This window comes from Mercenaria mercenaria, chromosome 12, assembly GCF_021730395.1.
Source record: "Mercenaria mercenaria strain notata chromosome 12, MADL_Memer_1, whole genome shotgun sequence".
In the NCBI taxonomy this organism is placed as follows: Eukaryota; Metazoa; Mollusca; class Bivalvia; order Venerida; family Veneridae; genus Mercenaria; species Mercenaria mercenaria.
Genome location: NC_069372.1, coordinates 35477264 through 35498091, shown reverse-complemented (window position 1 = coordinate 35498091; position 20828 = coordinate 35477264). Strand labels below are relative to the sequence as shown.

Sequence of the window (20828 nt, the reverse complement as noted above, 5' to 3'; positions counted from 1 at the left end):
TATTGTTTTCCTTACTTGCGTTTTGTGCTTTCAAGGAATTTTCTTATTTAATTGATATGCAACTGGAATGTTCTGAAAAACTGATTTAAATATGAGTCTAGGAGAAGCCAGTCCGGCACACATATCAACGTACGTAAGCTTTATTAATCCCCCGCCGTGGCGGAGGGATTATAGGAATGGTCTGCGTCCGTCCTTCCGTCCGTCCTTCCGTCCGTCCGTCCTTCCGTCCGTAACAAAATCGTGTCCGGTCCATATCTCCTAAACCCCTTGAAGGATTTTCATGAAACTTGGGTCAAATGATCACCTCATCAGGACGATGTGCAGAACCCATGAGTCAGCCTTGTCGGTTCAAGGTCAAGGTCACAACTCAAGGTCAAAGGTTTGAGCCTGCAATTTTGTGTCCGCTCTATATCTCCTAAACCCCTTGAAGGAATTTTATAAAACTTGGGTCAAATGATCACCTCATCAAGACGATGTGCAGAACCCATGAGTCAGCCATGCCCGGGCTCAACGTACTAAGCTTATAACCTCAAGGGTCATAGGTTTGCGCCTCCTTGTGTATGTGTCCGTCCATATCTCTTAAACCCCTTGAAGGATTTTATGAAACTTGGGTCAAATGATCCACCTCATCAAGACGATTGCAGAACCCATGAGTCAGCTTGTCGGCTCAAGGTCAAGGTCACAGCTTAAGGGGCAAAGGTTTGAGCCTTCCATTTTGTGTCGTTCTATATCTCCTAAACCCCTTGAAGGAATTTAATAAAACTTGGGTCAAATGATCACCTCATCAAGGCGATGTGCAGAACCCATGAGTCAGCCATGCCGGCTCAAGGTCAAGGTCACAACTCAAGGTCAAAGGTTTGAGCCTTCCATTTTGTGTCCGCTCTATATCTCTTAAACCCCCTGAAGGAATTTTATAAAACTTGGGTCAAATGATAACCTCATCAGAACGATGTGCAGAAATTATGAGTCAACCATGCCAGCTCAAGGTCAAGGTCACAACTAAGGGTCGAAGGTTTGAGCCTTCCATTTGGTGTCCACTCTGTATCTCCTTAACCCCTTGAAGGATTTTCATCAAACTTGTGTCAAATGATCACCTCATCAAGAACTCATGAGTCAGCCATGTCAACTCAAGGTCAAGGTCACAACTGAAGGTCAAAGGTTTCTGCTCTGTTTCTCCTAAACCCCTTAAAGGATTTTCATGACACTTTGGCCAATTGATCACCTCATCAAGATGTTGTGCAGAATTCATGAGTCAGCCATGTCAGTTCAAGGTCAAGGTCACAGCTAAAATCAAAGGTTTATCCTTTCACTATCTATAGCAGTGGCGGGGGATTTGGCTGTCTTTCAGACTGCCTTGTTTTTGATACAAACTACCAGCACAGATATGAACTAAAACTAAAATCTTTGTTTGCATGATCTTATAATATCTTTCTGGCCAACATTAAATGCAACACTTTATATATTCAATAAAGCATAAATGACATACAAATTACAACTGTTTCATGAGGAACTTCGCGAAATGAAATATCAGAGAACAGAGAAACTGGTCTGTTAATAACAGTCATTTTACAGAGGTTATTTTAAATCTCTCATCGATGGCATATACGTTTATTTTCTGCTTTCCCGATTCGACGAAAGCATTACCGCCCACGTTAATCTTGTTTTTCTGCATTTGCGTTACATTTACCCTCAAGCTGAAAGACTTGTCACATTTCCTATGTTTTCGAGAGCCAACCAAACAAATTTCCGGGTATAAGTGAGGACTCATTCAGAAGTCGAAATTTCTATGAGTCTGTAAAATGGCTGAAGATTTTCCTCTTGAAACAGGTTCAGTTTTACATAAATGCACATTCAAGATAAAATACAGGACAAGATCATTTTATTTCATACTCATTCAAAATATTTGATACAGTCAGTAAAACGTAAAAATTACCTCAAATTACGTAACATTTAACTATGAATTTAAGAAAAAGAAGGAACTGTTCTAAGCAGAAATTACGTTTCAACAACCAAGTCATTTGCAACACAACAAAATATATATCTTATGCCTATTGTGCAAAATATAAATTCATTCAAACACCTGCTGGCACCCTGTTATATTTATAGAGACAGTTTGAGTTCAAAAAATAATTAGTTAAGCTTTGGTGTTTACAGTTTAACGTTATTAAATATGCCATATTAAATTGTTTCTTGCTTTATTATGATAATATAACAAATTGGAAACATGTTCACAAATGAAGATAAACTGTTTCTTAGTTGGATGCATATATATTATTACAAAACTAAGTCAGTTTAATAAAGCACAGAATGACTTATTGCTCCACAAGACAGCCAAATAATTTTACCGATAAACGGAATATTATTCGAATAAGGAATTATAAATCTTTGACTGCTCGCTAGGAGGAAAATGCAGAAATATAGAAACAGAATAAAATGTTATAATACTTAGATCAAATAGATACTTTCTCACTATTTTAAGGTACTTCTGCACGTTTGACAAACTCGAAACTATGGCGAAATGTCATTTATCAGAATAACGTAGAACAAAGTTTGGACTCGGCATTATTTACTGAATTAAAGGCAATCCATGTGCATATTTATTAGAACAGTAATGTTACTATCTTTCTACAGTTTAAACGTTTTACAAGTTAAATGATTCAAAATAATGTCTTTAAATTAGCTTAAAATGTATAAATCTCTTTGATGGGCATAAATCTTCAAAAACAAGCACAGAAACTTCACCATATTACAGGTCATGTGTGGATTTATTTACGACTGGAGAAGTTTCATTAAAATTTACATTATATAAAAAATATATCCGCAAAAATGTTATGAAAATTATTATTTTCCAATAGCCATCCAGTATAAAAACTTGTGTGATGTCCAATCTTTTTAATCAGCCAAGTAAACCTTTAAGCACACACGACCCTAAGTTTTGTATTTGCCAAATTTTCAAGTATACATACAGAATTACCTTAATGTGCGGTATGCTGAAATGAAGAATAGACAGTTATGATATTATCAAAATAAATAAAGACAAAATAAAAGGTTAGCATGATATTTCTTGTCAATGCCACAGTAGAATGAATGTATACAATTTAATGTACATTTCAAAACGTAATAGTAATCCCTGCAACATTGTTAACTTAAGCACTCTTCTAACACAATTGTATCACGTTATTTCTATGTCATTACTTAATGAAAACAGAGACGTAGAGATATATAACATTCACAAAGAATTGTTTACATTTTTGCTTTATTTATATATTCACATAGCTGATTGATTGGTTTTCAAACAGCGAAACTGTTCTCTTTTGATCTTTAAATACTTGAGATCCCGATAATTAGGTTTTATCATGGGTGTTTACTTATTTGATTGATCTATATATATGAGAAAATTTGAATAGAAGATGAGTTCTTTGTCATTTGAAGAATAATCTAGAAACCACTACTGCAGCCGAGCGGTGCATCAAAGAAACATCAAAGCAAAATCTCACCAACTTCCACCAAAGAGGTTCGTAGAAGGTATTGTGTAAAACAGTGGAACTGAGCACGGACGCAAAGTGGGCGCAATAGTGCACTCCGAGATGTGAGCTAAAATCATAAACCTTACAAGCAAACACAGTTATAAAAACATAGGTTTTGATTTGTTGTGAATTCATACATTTTTATGGGAGAAATCGATAAAATAAAATCATGTGGCCATCCGTTATGTTTGATAATAATTTTCGTTATTAATATAATGAAACAAAAGATACTGCTGGTGAAGCATTAGGAATGGTACTCTCGCATTGAAATTAGGTTTACCTGTAGATGGCAGTAACAATGTAAAAATACATTTAAAAATAACATTAAAATCATGAAATGAATATAATTGCACCTCAGTTTTTCAATGAAAACTGGCGTCAACGGACTATTGAACTCCTATCCTTTGTGACAGGCCATCGTGTATTCAGAATAACTATGGCAGAGGGTCTAATCTAAATCGGGTGAAGAAAAGCATGTTTATTTCCCTAAGATATTGTCATACGAGACATAAACTGAACCCTCAAGTGGTCATATCAAACTATAATCATTAGACTGTTGTCAAGGCAGCTGGTATATGTAACTTCGAACAGAATAATATGTTATGAAAATATTTTCTGTATGGTGCTGTTGTTGTAAATGACAATGACCGGGGATGACACTAAAAAAGTTAACTTTCAGTAAAAAAAGATTTTGCAATAAAAATAATTTTAAATTTACCTATTCAGCTGTACTACGACAGGAATATCTGTCGTACTGCTGCTCGATTCTCCTTTTAGTAACGTGTTGCCGTTTTCGTCAACTATATGTAACACCGCACCCTTTTCGCACGTGATTTTAACACGGTTATTTTTCATATCATATTGGTACACACACTCCTTCGATGTTTGAATTTTGCATATAAGACAAACGATATGCACTAATATCAAATAAAAGTTACTTAGCTCCATTTTACATAAAAAATTCAAAATGAAGAAATTTATCTTGATTCGAATGGTCTGGCATGTTAAGGAGAGTTTTATTTCCGCCAAAACTAAAATGTGAGGGTTAGATAACTGACCAAATACCTAATATATAGCAAAATAACAAGTACACCGTTCTAAATGTCTATCCTCTTTATATAAAAATGTGACAGTAATTAATGTTCCCTTTATCCGCCCATAAATGTAATAACAAACACCCAAAACAGTGTAGTCCATGCTCCATATCCAGTTATCCCTGAAATATAATTACAACTTTAAACTCGTTCAGTCTGATCTGTCTTTGCTTTGAAAAAATTGAAAGTATTCCGCATCAACAAACTCTTCTGTATTGTAGCAAGTGCGCTAATATCTTCATGATGCACAGGTCTCTTGATGTTTGAGTGTCATTATTCACACGTAAATACTTCTAGAAGATTTTCACTGATCCAATACAATTTTTGTTACTGATTTAATACTGAACAAAATAGTCGACAATATATTGTCCTTGCTCTTCCATATAATTTCACAATCACATAGTTTTGAAAATATATTTATGCTTACTAGCTATATAAGTATAAACAATTACGTGTACACTGAGTAATTATAGTTATGGCTGATGTATATCTTTTTAGATATTTTTATCACATTCATTTAATTTTTACGTAAAAGCCTTTCTAAAATTCAAATGAATTAAAATTCAATTTCTGCTTACTGATCCCCTTTTAAAAGTATAATACATTTTCTCTGTTTCTTATTCATTGCATAGCTCAAAGACTAAAATTATGTTCTGCCACTTAAGTCAATCCTGCAGACATTAAACTATTCATACGATAGGAAATTACTACCATCTACATAATATCTATTCTTTCATCTTTTATTTTTGCAAATAAATATCTTCTCGAATAAAATGCAGATTCAATTACGAAGTTACGGAACTCTGTAATTATGTATTCTTGCTACTGATCGAAGACAGCTCTGTTGAATGCCCTCAGGGTTATATTAAATGTGAATGGCAGATACCGTATTCTATCGTGTGCCATGCTCAATTAATCTAGAAACATAACATGTTGTTTTATGCTGACAATTGCGTTTGTCACGGTTAAAGAAACACAACTTTAAGTTAAGAGTTTGTTTGTTTATATCTTTGATCGTAGGCTTGTAAAACACATTCTGTTTAATAAGAAGAGTCTTGAGGTATATAATGTAAATAAATATATATAATATATAATTTGTAATTAATATTTTCCACGTTCATTTGAAAAACATGTCAGTCAAAAGTAAAAACTGTTTAGACTATTGACCGGCAAACAAGTCTTTATTAGATGACATCATATTCTTTTGTAATGTTTGACTTATTAGAACAGAGATTAGATGTTGACTGTAGACCGGTCATACAGCATAGATCATGGAACAGAGATTTTCTAAGGAAAGTGTAATAAAGGTTAATGCTGTCAGGTCATGCGACCGCATTGAAATTTTGAATGTCATATTAGGGCAATTAACTGCTTTAGTTCTTTAGCCATATGATTGCCTCCCTTGTACACATATAGTTGTGACGTCATTTTTCAATGTGTACACAGGCGATTACCGCGCAAAAGATGAAACAGTTAATTTAAATGAATTAAAAACATTTCTAAACATTTTTGTGTACTAAATTTTGTTCGGTATAATGAAATAAATATTATATGGCAGTGTGTGTGACATTGATATTGTCAACCCTCGAAACAGAATGTCACCACTCGGCTTACGCCTCGGGTGACATTCTGCCCCCATGTTGACAATATCGATGTCACACACGCTGCCATATGATATTTATATAATGTTATATTAGATTTATTAAAAACAATCCGCTGAAAGCAAAGAGTAAGCAAACACTAGCAGAGTCTGTTAAGGGGTTTGGGGTTGTTTGCACATCCCTACCTCTAACGAGACTAGTCTGTCTGCAATTGTTTTGCTCGACTGCGTTTCACCTCTGTCATTTCATTTTGTTTCAATTGTTTTATTATCATTTTTCAGGCTAACTATATGTGTGCGCTACCAAGTAAAATTATGAAATAATACGGTTTAGGTGTAACTATGTCCTAAAAATTAAGAAACTTATATAACATATATGTAAACGGAAATAATAGCAGACCCATGTCTTGTTGTTATTTTTTTTGGAAACAAATAGTATGTGGTCAATGCAGAATTTGGAATTAATTGTGAAACGACCTCAAATAATTTAAAGCGTTAAGAATCACACAGTATTACTTAATTGAGAGAAATTTGCAACTATCAGTTGTATCCCTACCCGTTCCACTGGTTAGTCACGAGTTGTGTTTTTGGTCTGGTAACGCTGCACCATTTCCGATTTTTTACGTTACAAAAATTCAGCATAAGCGCACTCCGTGACATTTCAAATCAATTCAGAGGAGGTATTAATGGCAGATACATTAGATTCTATGTGTATATATCTATATTTACTCAAGTGCTCAAGCACTTCAGATCATATAGATATTCATGCTTGTTCTTTTTATCATTTTCAAAGCGAGAACTTCATATCACTCCGTGTCAGCTTTATCAATATTTAATTTAATGAGAAATTTCATTACAGATAAAAGCATCTGATTTTTTTGTAAATTATCTAGTTCTTAAAAACTTGTTTTATTGTCTGAAAACTAAGTTCCGACAACGAACAATCCCATACGATTTAGAACATGTCAGTCAATGAAGAAAATTCTCTCTCCAAACCTACAAGAAGAAAAACAACAACAAAAACAACAAGACAGAAGAATATCAATTGAATTCACAATTTGCATGAATGCCAAGTCATTATCACTACAAACTGTTTTCCTATTCTATCTTTTACACTTTTGTATTCATGAAGTTTTCGCAAATCAAATGCAGATTCAATTATGATGTTAAGGAACTCTATAATTAATAATTTATTCCCGCGACTGATCTCAAGAAACTCTCTTGAATGCCTCGTGAAATGTTAAATGTGAATTGCAGATATTGCATTTTAGATTGTACCATACTGAATGTTCTCTTGAAGGCATTGCGTTGTTTTATGCCATTAAAAGTTAGAGTTGATTAGCAAAATTCAATTTACATTTTTCATATCTCCATTGTAGAATTATTCTATTTTTCAGTTGTAAATATTTTACGTCAAACCTAGTGTAGTTTAATACAAGCTTTTTATACCAGTAAATATTTTTCGCAGTTGAAGCAAATGGCCTACCTGATATACTTTTATATTTACGACAAAAATGAATAAACCAGCACTGAAATGTGCCAAATAGTAAGAAAATGGTACGAAGTATTTAAACAATTAAGCTGTCTCCCTCTGACAGTATGATGTAGTAATGAAACAATGATAGTAGTTGGTTATTAATGATTAATAATAATTCCGGATACAGATAGTATTTCACTGCGAATATAGTTATTTGTCATTGAATTACTTTTCAGTTTGTTTCTATATTTCAAAAAGATCATCTTAAAGGCTTTATCGAGTACTTGTCGATCTTATGCCGATTTAAACGCGATTACGATGAACTGCAACTTTCGCGAATTGGCTATAGGTAAACTATTTAACAAGGTGATCTATTTCTAAAAAAATGAACAACTTCCTGCATGTGATCTAAAATAAAAAAATATTATTGCATAAGGTAAACCCGCTGGAGAGTAAATACGCAAATGACTGTTACGAAATCAGTTATGAAGGACAAAGCAATTGCCAGTATGTTAATTTACCCAGCCTCATTTTTCTGAAAGTTGTGCTTACATGACGTGAAACCTAATCATCAATTAAGAGTTACTTATGTATTACTGTATCTTTGTAGATAATTGTATAACATAACATTTGACAGTATGGTATTTTTACCAAGACTCATTTATTTGAAAGTTGGTTGTGCTTACATGACATGAAATCGTAGCATCAACTAACAGTTACTTAAATACATGTAGTACCATATCTTTATAGATTGTTGTCTAACATAACATTATACACTCTGTAATAAGTAAAACGATCACGAATAGCTTGATACATTTTATTTTAGTTTATACTCTTTGTGACTGTTAGTACATTAGATAGAAATGTAAATAAGTTTTATCTGCTTATTGCTTAACTATTTATCTATTCCATGTCACTTGTTTGTTCTTAATGCACGGAACAATGAATAAATGAATGTTTTGCTGCAAACAATTATTCTAACAATAAACAGGACCGGAAATTACTACCATTTCTTTTGTATATTTCCCTTAAGTTTATCTTTTATTATAAAACAAACAAATATAGAATATGTTCAAAAAATAAAATGCAGGTTCAATTTGGATGTTGCGAAATTCTTTTATTAATTATTTATCATTGCCACTGATCGCAAGCAGCTATGCTGAATGCCTCTAGGGTGACATTAAATGTATGTTCCAGATAACATATCTTAGCAAGTGCAATACTCAAATCAATCTACGAAGACAATGTATTGTTTTATGCTAGCAAATCTTGGCAAATCGAAAGATTCCCATAAAATATTAACATGATAGAAAATATTTGTTTATTTTGTTGTAAGATCAAAATGTCTTGCAATGTCTTGCAAGGTGAATACATGTTCAAAGATTTGGGATTATCTGTGCAAATATCATAATAAAATCAAAAGTAAAGAAAAAACGTCCTGTAAACACTGAGCACAGAAAACACAGCCAGTGTCACTAGTCGCAACATCAGTCGCAAAGTAGGCCAACCTCAGATGTAAACAATATAGCCGTCTTACAAAATTATAAAAATTTATAATTTATTTAAAATACTGGTAAGATATATATAAAATACTCTTGTCCGTTATAATTTCTTTGCCACACACTCTTGGACAGTGGTATTGTTTTGTTTGGTTCCGTTACGTGCTTTCAAAGACACTTCTTATTCAACGGATAGGTAAAAGGAATGTTCTGAAACTGATTTAAACATGAGACTAGGAGAAACCGGTCCTGTACACATCTTATATCAACCTACGTAAGTTTTATGTTTGATACAAACTACCAGCAGGTATGAGCTGAAAAGAAAATCATTGTTTGCAAGATTGTACAATATCCTTCTGTATATAACTAAACTAAATGCAAACACTTTATATATTCAATAAAGAGTAAATGGCGTATTTCGTTCCTAAATACCCATTGTATACAAATAACAATTGTTTCATGAGGAGCTTCGTGGTATGAAATATCAGAGAAGCTGGTCTGTTAATAACAGTTATTTCTCTCATCGATAGCATATACGATTATTTTCTGCTTTTCAGATTCGACATAAGCATTACCGCCAACGTTAATCTTGTTTTTCGGCATTTGTGTTATGTAACATTTATCCTCAAGCTGAAATACTTGTCACATTGCCTATATTTTCGGGAGCGAACCAAACAAATTTCAGGGTATAAATGAGGACTCATTCAGAGATCGAAATTTCTATGAATCTGTAAAAGGGATGAATACTCAGATCATTTTCTCTCAGTATAGGTTCAGTTTTACATATATGCACTTTCAAGATAAAATACAGGACAGGATCATTTTATTTCGTTCTCATTCAAAATATTTGATACAGTTAATAACACGTAAATATGGCTTCCCTCGAAATTATGCAACATTACAATTTAACTATGAATTTAAGAAAATAAAATATAACAAACTTTTCTATTATAAGTGGCAGTTTAATTAAAAGATTATTAGTTAAGCTTTGGTGTTTACAGTTTATTGTTGTTAAATATGGCATTTTAAGTTGTTGTTTTTTGTTTTATTATAATGATATAATAAATTGAAAACGTATCAACAAATGAAGATAAACTGTTACTTAGTTGGATGCATATATTTTATTACAAAACTTAGTCAGTTCAATAAAGCACAGAATGACTTATAAATCCACGAAACAGCAGGAATATCATTCGAAATAAGGAAATATAAATCTCTGACAAATACTTCCTTGTTTTTCTTTGTTTTTTATTGTTTTTTTTTTTTGTTTTTTTTCAACAACTGCGTTATTTATCCTCCAGCTGAAATGACTGGTTTCATTTATTGCCTATATTTTCGAGAGAGAACCAGGCACATTTTCGGGCTCAAGAAATCAAAATCTGTTTGAATCTGTAACATGGCTGACGGCTCAGATTACAGAATGTATTTCCCCTCGCAACTGGTACAGTTATACATGACTATGTGCACTTTCAAGATAAAAAAATCATTCTAATTCAAAATATCTGATAAGGTTAGTAAGACATTTATATAATTTCCCTCATATTACGCAACATTATCATTTAACTGATTTTTAAGAAATTAAAATACAACGCAACGTTTTTAAACAGAAATTACGTTTCAAGAGCCCAGCCATTTGCCACAGTTTACTGTATCATGCTGTTGTTGTAGTTTATATGCTTATAGAGGAAAGTAACTGACGTTAACTGGACATGAGGAAATCATTTTGTCAGACACTAGAAAAAACTTAACAGTCATTTAGTAAAAAAAAGCTATACATTAAAAACAATTGTAAATTTACCTATTAAGTTGTACAACAACGGGACTATCATCCGTACTGCTGCTGGTTTCTCCGGTAAGTAACGTGTTGCCGTTTTGGTCAACTATATGTAACACTGCACCTTTTTCGCAGGTGATTTTAACACGGTTATGTTTCATATCATATTGGTACACACATTCCTTCGCTGTTTGAATTTTACGTATGAGACATACTATGTGCACTAAAATCAAATACAAGTACATATGCTTAAGCTCCATTTTACATTAAATCTTTAATGATTTAAATCATGAAGAAATTTATCTGGATTCGAAAATAAATTCTTATTCCGTCAACAATAAAATGTGATGGTAAAATAACCTGAAATATAGCAAAACAAAAAGTACACCGCTAAAATGTCTCTCCTCTTTACATTAAAATTTGTTTTGCTTGTTTCTTTTGGGTTTAACCCGTTTTCCATGTAACGGCGGACATTAAACTTTGACAGTAATTAATGTTGCCTCTATCCGCCCATAAATGTAATAGCACACACCCAAAACAGTATATTCCATGCTCCGAAATTATCTAATAATCCCTGAAACATAATTACAATTTTAAACTAGTTCAGTCTGATCTGTCGTTGCTTTAAAAAAAAATTGAAAAGAATGTCGCGTTAACACTCTTCTGTTCTGTAACGATTGCGCTTATTTCTTCATGATGCACAGGTCTCTTGATATTTGAGTGTCATTATTCCCAAGTAAATACTTGTAGAATATTTTCATTGATTCATTACAATTTGTGCTACTGCTGTAATGCTGAACAGAATAGTTGACAATATATAATTTCACAATCGCGTAGTCTTAAAAATATATTTATGCTTACTAGCTATATAAGTATAAACAATTACACGCACACTCCGTAATTACAGTTCTGGTTGATGTATATCTATTTAAGTATGTTGATCACGTTCCTTTAGTTTTTACATAAAAGCTCTTTAGAATTCAAACGAATTAAAATTCCATCTCTGCTTACTGATCCCCTTTTAAAAGTAGAATACATATTCTCCGTTTCTTATTTACTGTAAGTGCATGGCTCAAAAACTGAAATTATGTTCTGCCTCTTCAGTTAATCCTGCAGACATTAAACTATTCATACGATAGAAAATTACTACCATCTATATAATATCTATTCTTTCATCTATTATTTTCGCAAATGAATTCAAATCATCTCCTCGAATAAAATGCAGATTCAATTATGAAGTTACGGAACTCTGTAATTATGGATCCTTGCTACTGATCGAAGACAGCTCTGTTGAATGCCCTCAGGGTTATATCAAATGTGAATTGCAGATACCGTATTCTATCGTGTGCCATGCTCAATTAATCTAGAAACATAGTGTGTTGTTTTATGCTGATATTTAAGTTTTTCGTGGCGAAAAAACAACAAAATTAGGGATTTGTTTGCTTCTGCGTTTGATCGCACATTCCGTTTCATAAGAAGAGGCACAAATTTTTTTTCGCTCTTGTATGAAAGTATGTATAACTTTCGTTTCTTAGGGTATATTCTTGTAATTGGTTATTCGATGTTCATTTGAAAATATTTATTGATGGGCTTGCCTGTCAGTAGTCAGAACTGTTTTGGATATTGACCGGCAAACCATTCGATTAGACTTAGTTTGTTTTACATTGCACCATAAACTATTTTCTGACATTTTTGTTTTCAATTTCAGAAATTCTGTGTTGACTATAGACAGACTATGGATATGAATATTGCAATAAAAAAGTCTATTATGTCAAAATGATCTAAATGATAAAATGATTTAATAATAAAGTTATTTCATCACTCACGGAGAAAAGTTTGAAATACTGGAAGTAATGTGTCTTTACGAGATTTTATTTCTCGAATAACAAGGAAAGAATATACGCATTAACCAGATTTAATGATTACACAGATGACAAAAAGGTGCGACATGTAAATATCATCGACGATATGCTCGGTAAGCTATTCGTCCCTCATTTGCAGAGTAAATAAATTGTTCATCATTTTATTAAGTGACACTCATAACATTTGTATTCATGTGCTCTAAATGAGAGTCACAGGCATTAGCTTGAGTTTTAGCAATTTTAGACAGGTACAATAGCAAGCGTTTTGATTATACACAAACAGGATTTAATGGATATTTAATAGTAAAACTCGAGAGCACTTTCATTAAGAATTATTCAGACCTTATAAAACTGAATTGCGAGTCTATATACAAACTGTATTTTGATACAAAAAGACAGAAACATATGTAAAACAACAGTCGTTTGCATGGTCGTGTGTAACGGTCCTTGACACGAACTTTCGTTGTTTCACCCAAAACTGCTGTCCAGTAATATGAATTCGTGGATTTCAAATTAAGTTAAGTACTATGCATTCGTTTATTCAATGGGAGTAAATTTGATTAATGGATTGACTGAACAATTAAATCGACGAAAATCAGCCCCTCTCGAAAAATGACCTCACCGTGTTTGCCTTTTTCCGTAACCAGTGTAACAATCTAGAAACAGACGACTTCGGAAGAAATACAATATATTTCATTAACCCCGAGAGTAAACTTGATAGCTTTCCTTAAAACTCATTTTGTAAGACAAAAATGTCACAAAGGTACTTCGGGGCATACATTATGAGCTGACATATATTGTTAGATCCAGCCATACTGAAGCCGAAACGAACCGAGATTATGATATATTTCTCAAAAGAATAATATGTCCGGTGGCAAACACTATTATTTTTCTTTTTTACACATATTAAGCCATTTAGAAAGCAATCATAACATGACATCAGACTGATTTTCACAAGTTTATTTTTCATTTTTTGACGAATTAGCTAAGAAAACGTGCGTTGACTACAGATCGGTCATACGGTACAGACAGAGATGGAACTGTCGCCGTATGATACAAATTGTGTCGGCGTCACTCTCAACCCAACAAAATAAAACTCTTTTTGCTTAAGTACAAAGAAGAGTCTTGATAACACATCTGATCATATTCTGCTACTGTATTAGCATAATCATAAATCCTATTATTATTTAGACGGTTAGTTCAGACAAGAGACTTACGTACTGAATGTAATTAGTTCAGACATTTCATATATAAAAGTTAGTTTCATTTATCTTAAGAAGAATTAACTTAGCAAGAACTTGGTTGAAATAAACGTACTTACAACAACACGATACTGCGTCTTTATGCATATTCACGACCATATTTAATCAGGTCAGGCTTGGGTCAACACCACATAATATCAACTTGTAACGATTCTTTTCCTTCACCTTTACATATCAAATACTCGTGTAAAAATACAACAGCAAAACAAATAAAGTATAAGAAAGTACATGTAGAAGTTGTGTTACGCAATTTGAATGACAAGCACAAAAATAATACAAATGCTATTTTAATACATTAAAGTCTACCAGACTTATCGTTTTCTTCATAAACGAAGTATTCTTATGGTCATGGATGACATTACCATATTTTGCATGCATTTAGTTTTCATTCTAGTTATTTATTTCATAATTGGTAATATCTAGGCAACAGTTTGTTCCAAAAGCTTACTCTGTGTTAATTTCCAGGCAATATATTTTCTTTATATGTTTCCTCTTTAATCCCTTTCGCCGTCTGAACGCTACAGATTGGGTTGTGATTGCATGTAAACCACAGCATAATATCGTAAAATACAAACAGATACTGCAAATTAAAAAAACATACATATAAGAGCGCTAAAATGCTGAAAACTAATGAACAGAAGATGAACATTTTTATTAAACGTCGAGCTTGACCCTATAAGATTAAATTTCTTTATAAACTTTCTCATTATTTATTTCTTGGAAACATTGCACGATTTTCATTTATGATTAACTATTGTTTCATCGATCGTCTTTGTTTCCTGTGAATATGTTCAACCGCGTGGCATTGTTTTACTCCTTCTTCTAAGAAACTGTCATAACATTTTTATCAAACTGATTAAAACGGTGCATTTTATTCCACATCTAAATCAACATCCACATTTTATAAAGTTATAAATATCTTGAGACACTCACTGTAGTGGCTGTATATCTTTTATTGCAGTCTTGTCGTACATGGACATAAATATGCGTTTGGTTACAGTGCTAAAAGAAAGTTTTTATGTTGTCTATTAAAACTTATTAATGTACTCATATTTCGTAAAGCTAATTCCGGAACAATCGCAAATCTTGATTATAAAGATATTCAAATGTTACTTATTTCATATGATATATTTAAATTCGCCTTCTTTAGTTTAAATTCTTTAGCAATTTCCATCAGAAAGTGATAACTACCTGTCATACACATGATTTGACTGAGAAAGATCGTTCTTATAATAAGGGGTGGTACAAGTAGTTAAAAGGCATAATTTTTATGGATAAATGATTAATAAAATAGATCTAAAGAATATGATGTAATTGGTAACGAATTACATAATTATTATAATTCGCAGTCAATGCAAATGTGTAATTACAATGTCTTTTTTAAGCAACAGAAACATACACAGATATAATTATCTATGCGAATTACGGCGAAATATAATGTGTAATCTCTGCAAATGTGTAATTACAATGTCTTCTTTAAACAACATAAAACTTACATAGATAAATTACCTATCTGTGCGAATTTCTGGTAATTTTGTTATTAATGCGAATTGTAATATGTAATTACTGCGAAATATAATGTGTAAATTACCCCAAATTGTAAGGTGTAATGAATGTGGATTGTAATATGTAACACATACATGTAACCTACATAATTCAAACAAGGCTTGCGCAAACAAATTTAACAGACGTCTCTCTTGTAAGTTGCAATATTTTTGAAAAGAGGATATTCACCAAGTTAACTTTATAATATTTCTATTAAAATGAGGTCATGTCATTAACATTTTCTGTTGAGAATTGCCGTTTTTGTTATTACAGATATTGAACAAATACATTTATACTAAAGAAAGAGGTTAACTTTCTTCCTAAGTATGATAAATACATAAAACTGCGATTAAGATCCAAAATCAATAATGCAAAAATTGATAAATGACTTCGCCAGACATCTTTTTATGTATATGGAAATAGAATATCTCTTTAAAGGTCACTTTAAAGGTCACTGCTATTTAATGTAAATAAACATTTAAAAAATAAAGGAAAAAGAACGGAAACTGTAAAATATAAGTTCCTCTCAGATAAACATTAAATCAGACCAGTTGTGAAATAAGAGGAATGCATTGGAATTTTTATGCTGCAAACCAATTTTAGCAACATTGACGTTGAAGATAGAACATAATTTATTATTATTATCATATACCTACTAGGGTAGAGAAAATGCTTTGAAACAGTCACGTACTGTTTCATATTTATACAAGTTTCTATTTTCATTTGAAACTATGTGTGTTATATCTTTTACGCATTTATCCACCAGGTTTAATGTTGACATTATGTTGTATTCGAATGGTGATATATTGTACTACGACATATAAATCACTATGACAACTACTTAAACTTGTATGAACTGATTCCATACTTTTAAAGGTTTGTGTAAAATTTATTCTCCATTTCCATTAAAGGGCTCAACATTCTGTACTAAACATATAATTTAGCCCAACTTCGAACAATTGTCAACAGACTGAAAGGTGCTCTACATGTAGACCAGTATGCGCATGTGAAATTCATTATCTCGCAAGGCCTTTCGTGGTACGAAACCAAAGTTACTAGTAGACGTCTTTGAGAGTATACGTAAACTATATTAAGTATGTTGTCCATCATCATGATTTGAAAAGAAATTCTTTGATAAAGAATTTGTCATAAAGTCATATTTTTTTGTAATTATTCTTTTTTTATATGACAGTGACAAATCTCAGTCTATTTTATATATTTACTTATTGGACTGATTGTAAGATACTGACATATGATTTAGAAGACTACAACTTAAAAAACACAGCATTTCAGTTAGTATAATTTTTCCAACAAAATTAAGTCAACAATATCATGGGGTCCATTCAATGGATGTTTAACAGAGTTCCGCATAAGCCGGTGCTTGGGGGCGTAAGAGGTGTTGAACATTTAATTACCTCTCATGAATAGACCCAGTTAAACCGGGTCTGCTATTATTCTGCTTTTTTGCAGTCTATGCCTCTAAAGGATCGTTTTACACAACAGAAATCTTTAAGTCTTTGTGTGTCTACCCGTACTTAGATTCAGTGTTGTTATATATTTCCTGGTCCTCTGGGATCATTCAATGGATCTGTAATAGAGTTTCCGCTTAGGTCGGTGCTAGTGGGTGTGGGACGTGTTGAATATTTCATTACCTTTCATGAACAGACTCAATCAAACAGGTTCTGTTGTCTGCTATTTTTATACGCCCGTTTGAAAAACGGGACGTATTATGTGTTTGAAAAACGGGACGTATTATGGGAACGCCTCTGGCGGGCGGGCGGGCGGCCTCCAGAGACTTTGTCCGGAGCATATCTTCTACATGCATGAAGGGATTTTGATGAAACTTGGCACAGTTGTTCACCATCATGAGGCGGAGTGTCATGCGCAAAAACCAGGTCCCTAGGTCTAAGGTCAAGGTCACACTTAGAGGTCAAAGGTCAAATTCAAGAATGACTTTGTCCGGAGCATATCTTCTTCATGCATGAATGATTTTGATGAAACATGGAACAATTGTTCATCATCATGAGACGGAGTATCATGTGCAAGAACCAGGTCCCTAAGTCTAAGGTCAAGGTCACACTTAGAGGTCAAAGGATACAAGAAAGAAAACTTTGTCCGGAGCATATCTTCTTCATGCATGGAGGGATTTTGATATAACTTGGCACAAATGTTCACCACCACGAGGCGGAGTGTCATGCGCAAGAATCAGGTCCCTAGGTCTAAGGTCAATTTCACACTTAGAGGTCAAAAGATACAAGAATATAAAACTTGTCCGGAGCATTTCTTCTTCATTCATAGAGGGATTTTGATATAACTTTGCACAAATGTTCACCACTACGAGGCGGAGTGTCATGCGCACGAACCAGGTCCCTAGGTCAAAGGTCAAGGTCACACTTAAAGGCCAAATGTCAGATACAAGAGTGACTTTGTCCGAAGCATTTCTTCTTCATGCATGGAGGGATTTTGATGTAACTTGGCACAATTATACACCATCATGAGACAAAGTGTCATGCGCAGTTCCCTTCTTTAGAATTACTTCCCTTTGTTGTTACTATAAATAGCTTATATTGTAACGTTTTCATTACTAGTCGTAGGGAAAAATCGAGACCACTTTTCTGTAGTACAACATGCATGCTACATCCAATTATGAGATGTATTTTGACCAATCTCTACCTGGTAAAGATTTTTGCGTGGACTTACAATTTTTTTCTTTTGACTTTATTTTTTCCTTTTTTTTTTAAGATTATCTTCCCTTAGTTGTTACTATAAATAACTTTTATTGTAACTTTTTTATAATTGACCGTAGGAAAAAAACAAGACCACTTTTCTGTGGTACAACATAGATGTTACTTTCAAATTTTAGGTGTATTTTAAGGTATCTCTACCTGGTAAGGATTGTTTTGCGGACTTAGAAAAACAAATGACTTACAATGATTACTAAACAACAACAAAATTAAAATTCCATTTGCAAATACAGATGCTAGAGTAAAGAAATTTGCTGTGACGGGCGTATATTGTGACATTCTGGCACTCTTGTTCTGCTTGTTTTTATTCGATGCTTCTTTTTGCAGATTTTATAAGCTATCACATAAGCAATCTTTAAGTGCCGTGTGGCGGCTGTAAAATGTCTACCTGAATCAGTGTTGTTATATTTTCTGGTCCTTTGGGATAACGGAGTTCACTCAACGAATGTATAATAGAGATACCTCTTATGAACAGACTCAAACCGGGTCTGTTTTTTCTGCTTGGTTGTATTCTATGCTTCCATAGGACCTTTTCACAGATTTTATTATGCTAGATCATGTGGACAACAAAATGATATAGATAATTCTTCCTATATTACAACGTCAAATAGAAATGTATAAATGGTGAGCCGCACATCATATCGGCACATCGGCGAACAATATCAAACAAATAATTCTTCCTATAGTTTGAATTGTATAAGATAAAACCATACATCAATTTTTGAAATAGAAATGAGATTTTCAAGGCTTTGTTATACAAAGGAAGTTCAATGTTAGTTAGCATTTATATGAGGTTTTGCATAGCAGAATTTGTTTCATGCTTTACTCTGACACTAGAGAAACATAGTGTCAAAATATAAGCCGGGAGATCGAATGAATATTCGATGTTGTATCATGTAACAATATGAATAAGGGAATACAAGTGGCTGAAAGAATGCTGATTGTAAATATGAATATAGAATTCCTCGAGTTATCCGGGTATAATAAAGTGGTTACAAATTAATCTGAAATTGGTTCTGCGCAACCTTAAGCACGGCTGTCGGTCAGTCAGTGATTCCCCTTTGGGTTTTAAATATAAAGTCGAATATTTCCGGACGTCATCAGGCACTTTGCGTTAATCGAAACAAATAAGTTATGAAAAGGTTTTATTTAATGAAAAGCAAAACGGCCTGTTTCTATCTAAAGGAAACGCAAATACAATGAAAATAGAGATGCTTGCTTACAAATAAGAAGATTGAGAGTAATGAAAATGTAGTATATGGTTGCAGACAACTTTAGGATGAAAGTTGTCATATATGTAGGAAATCATATTTGACAATATAAATTATCAACAATTAGCAATTATTGTCCTTTTCTTTCTTGTAAAAATAAGTCCCAATAATAAATCTAAATATCTCATAGAAAAGCATATATATCCATTTCGTTATATATAATGTGAGCTATGTATATAGCAAAAATGAAAAAAACAAACGTTGCACATTAAAATGAAATATGATAAAAATGTGTTTTGCTACATTTCTTGTATATCAGAGAAATAAATAATTTTGAAAAATAGTGTTTCTAAGAATTTTGGAGTTTATATGAATAATTATACAAAATATGTAATTTTCTTCGTACTGAACTGAAAACTTAAGAAAATCAAATAAGCCTGCCATGATATTTAATACAAAGTTTCCTTCCGTTCTTGGTTCTCATATTTGTTTGCCAATTTCGAACTTGGCCATACGTTAACAACGGGCATGGTGGCCTACCATAAGAATCGCTAAGATTAATAGAGAAAATACTGGAGTAGACATAATATTTATGTAAAAAAAGTTTTAAAAATCCGTCCATATAAAGAACTCTGACAAATGTCTTCAACTGTCTCTTTTCTCGTTTTGTTATGTCGGCTATTGGACACTGCTCAATAGTATTCATTTTTAAAGGACATACACGAAAAGTTAGATGTACTATCAAATTGTGAGCATAACACACCAAACCGTTTTATTCACTGTGAATGGAAGTATGACCTATCTTTATAATGCCTCTCAAAGGCTATGTAACGTTTTAGTAATATAACTATAAATATACGTATATTCTTGAATAAATTCACCGGAAACGGCTATATAACTGTCTTAATGAAATTTTGCTATACTCGCTTTTAGACATGACATTTTTTATCACCTCGTTGTTCTCGAAAAAACAGGTCAGTATTCTAACTGCACTAATAAACAAGAATATATAACATACGTTAATGAATTGTTACATACGACATGGTTTAATAAATAGTTTGACATGGTTTAATTCATAGTTTAACTGTTTGTTAAAACATACGTTGTGAATAACTTATTACAGACGGCATAGTTTATCTAAGAGTTCATGTGTTAAAAACCTTTTATGTAAATCACGACGGATGCATTAAGCGAAACACGCTGATTTGACAAGGTAATCGTCTGGAAAGTGCA

At 32.7% G+C, this 20828-nt stretch overlaps 1 protein-coding gene across 3 annotated transcripts in view; it reads right to left on the bottom strand.

Annotated features, from left to right (window-relative positions):
• Positions 1 to 20828, bottom strand: part of LOC123533861 (olfactomedin-like protein 2B) — a 147073-nt gene that overhangs the window by 86745 nt on the left and 39500 nt on the right. The window contains exon 1 of one of the 3 annotated variants that reach the window (XM_053519633.1): positions 10996 to 12225. The exons of 1 other annotated variant lie outside the window; for it this stretch is intronic. In XM_053519633.1, coding sequence (XP_053375608.1) covers positions 10996 to 11231 — 236 coding nt within the window. In that variant the 5' untranslated portion in view covers positions 11232 to 12225. Of the gene's footprint in view, positions 1 to 4245; positions 5146 to 10995; positions 12226 to 20828 lie in introns of those variants that run through there. One more of the 3 variants, XM_053519635.1, reaches the window with a different exon arrangement.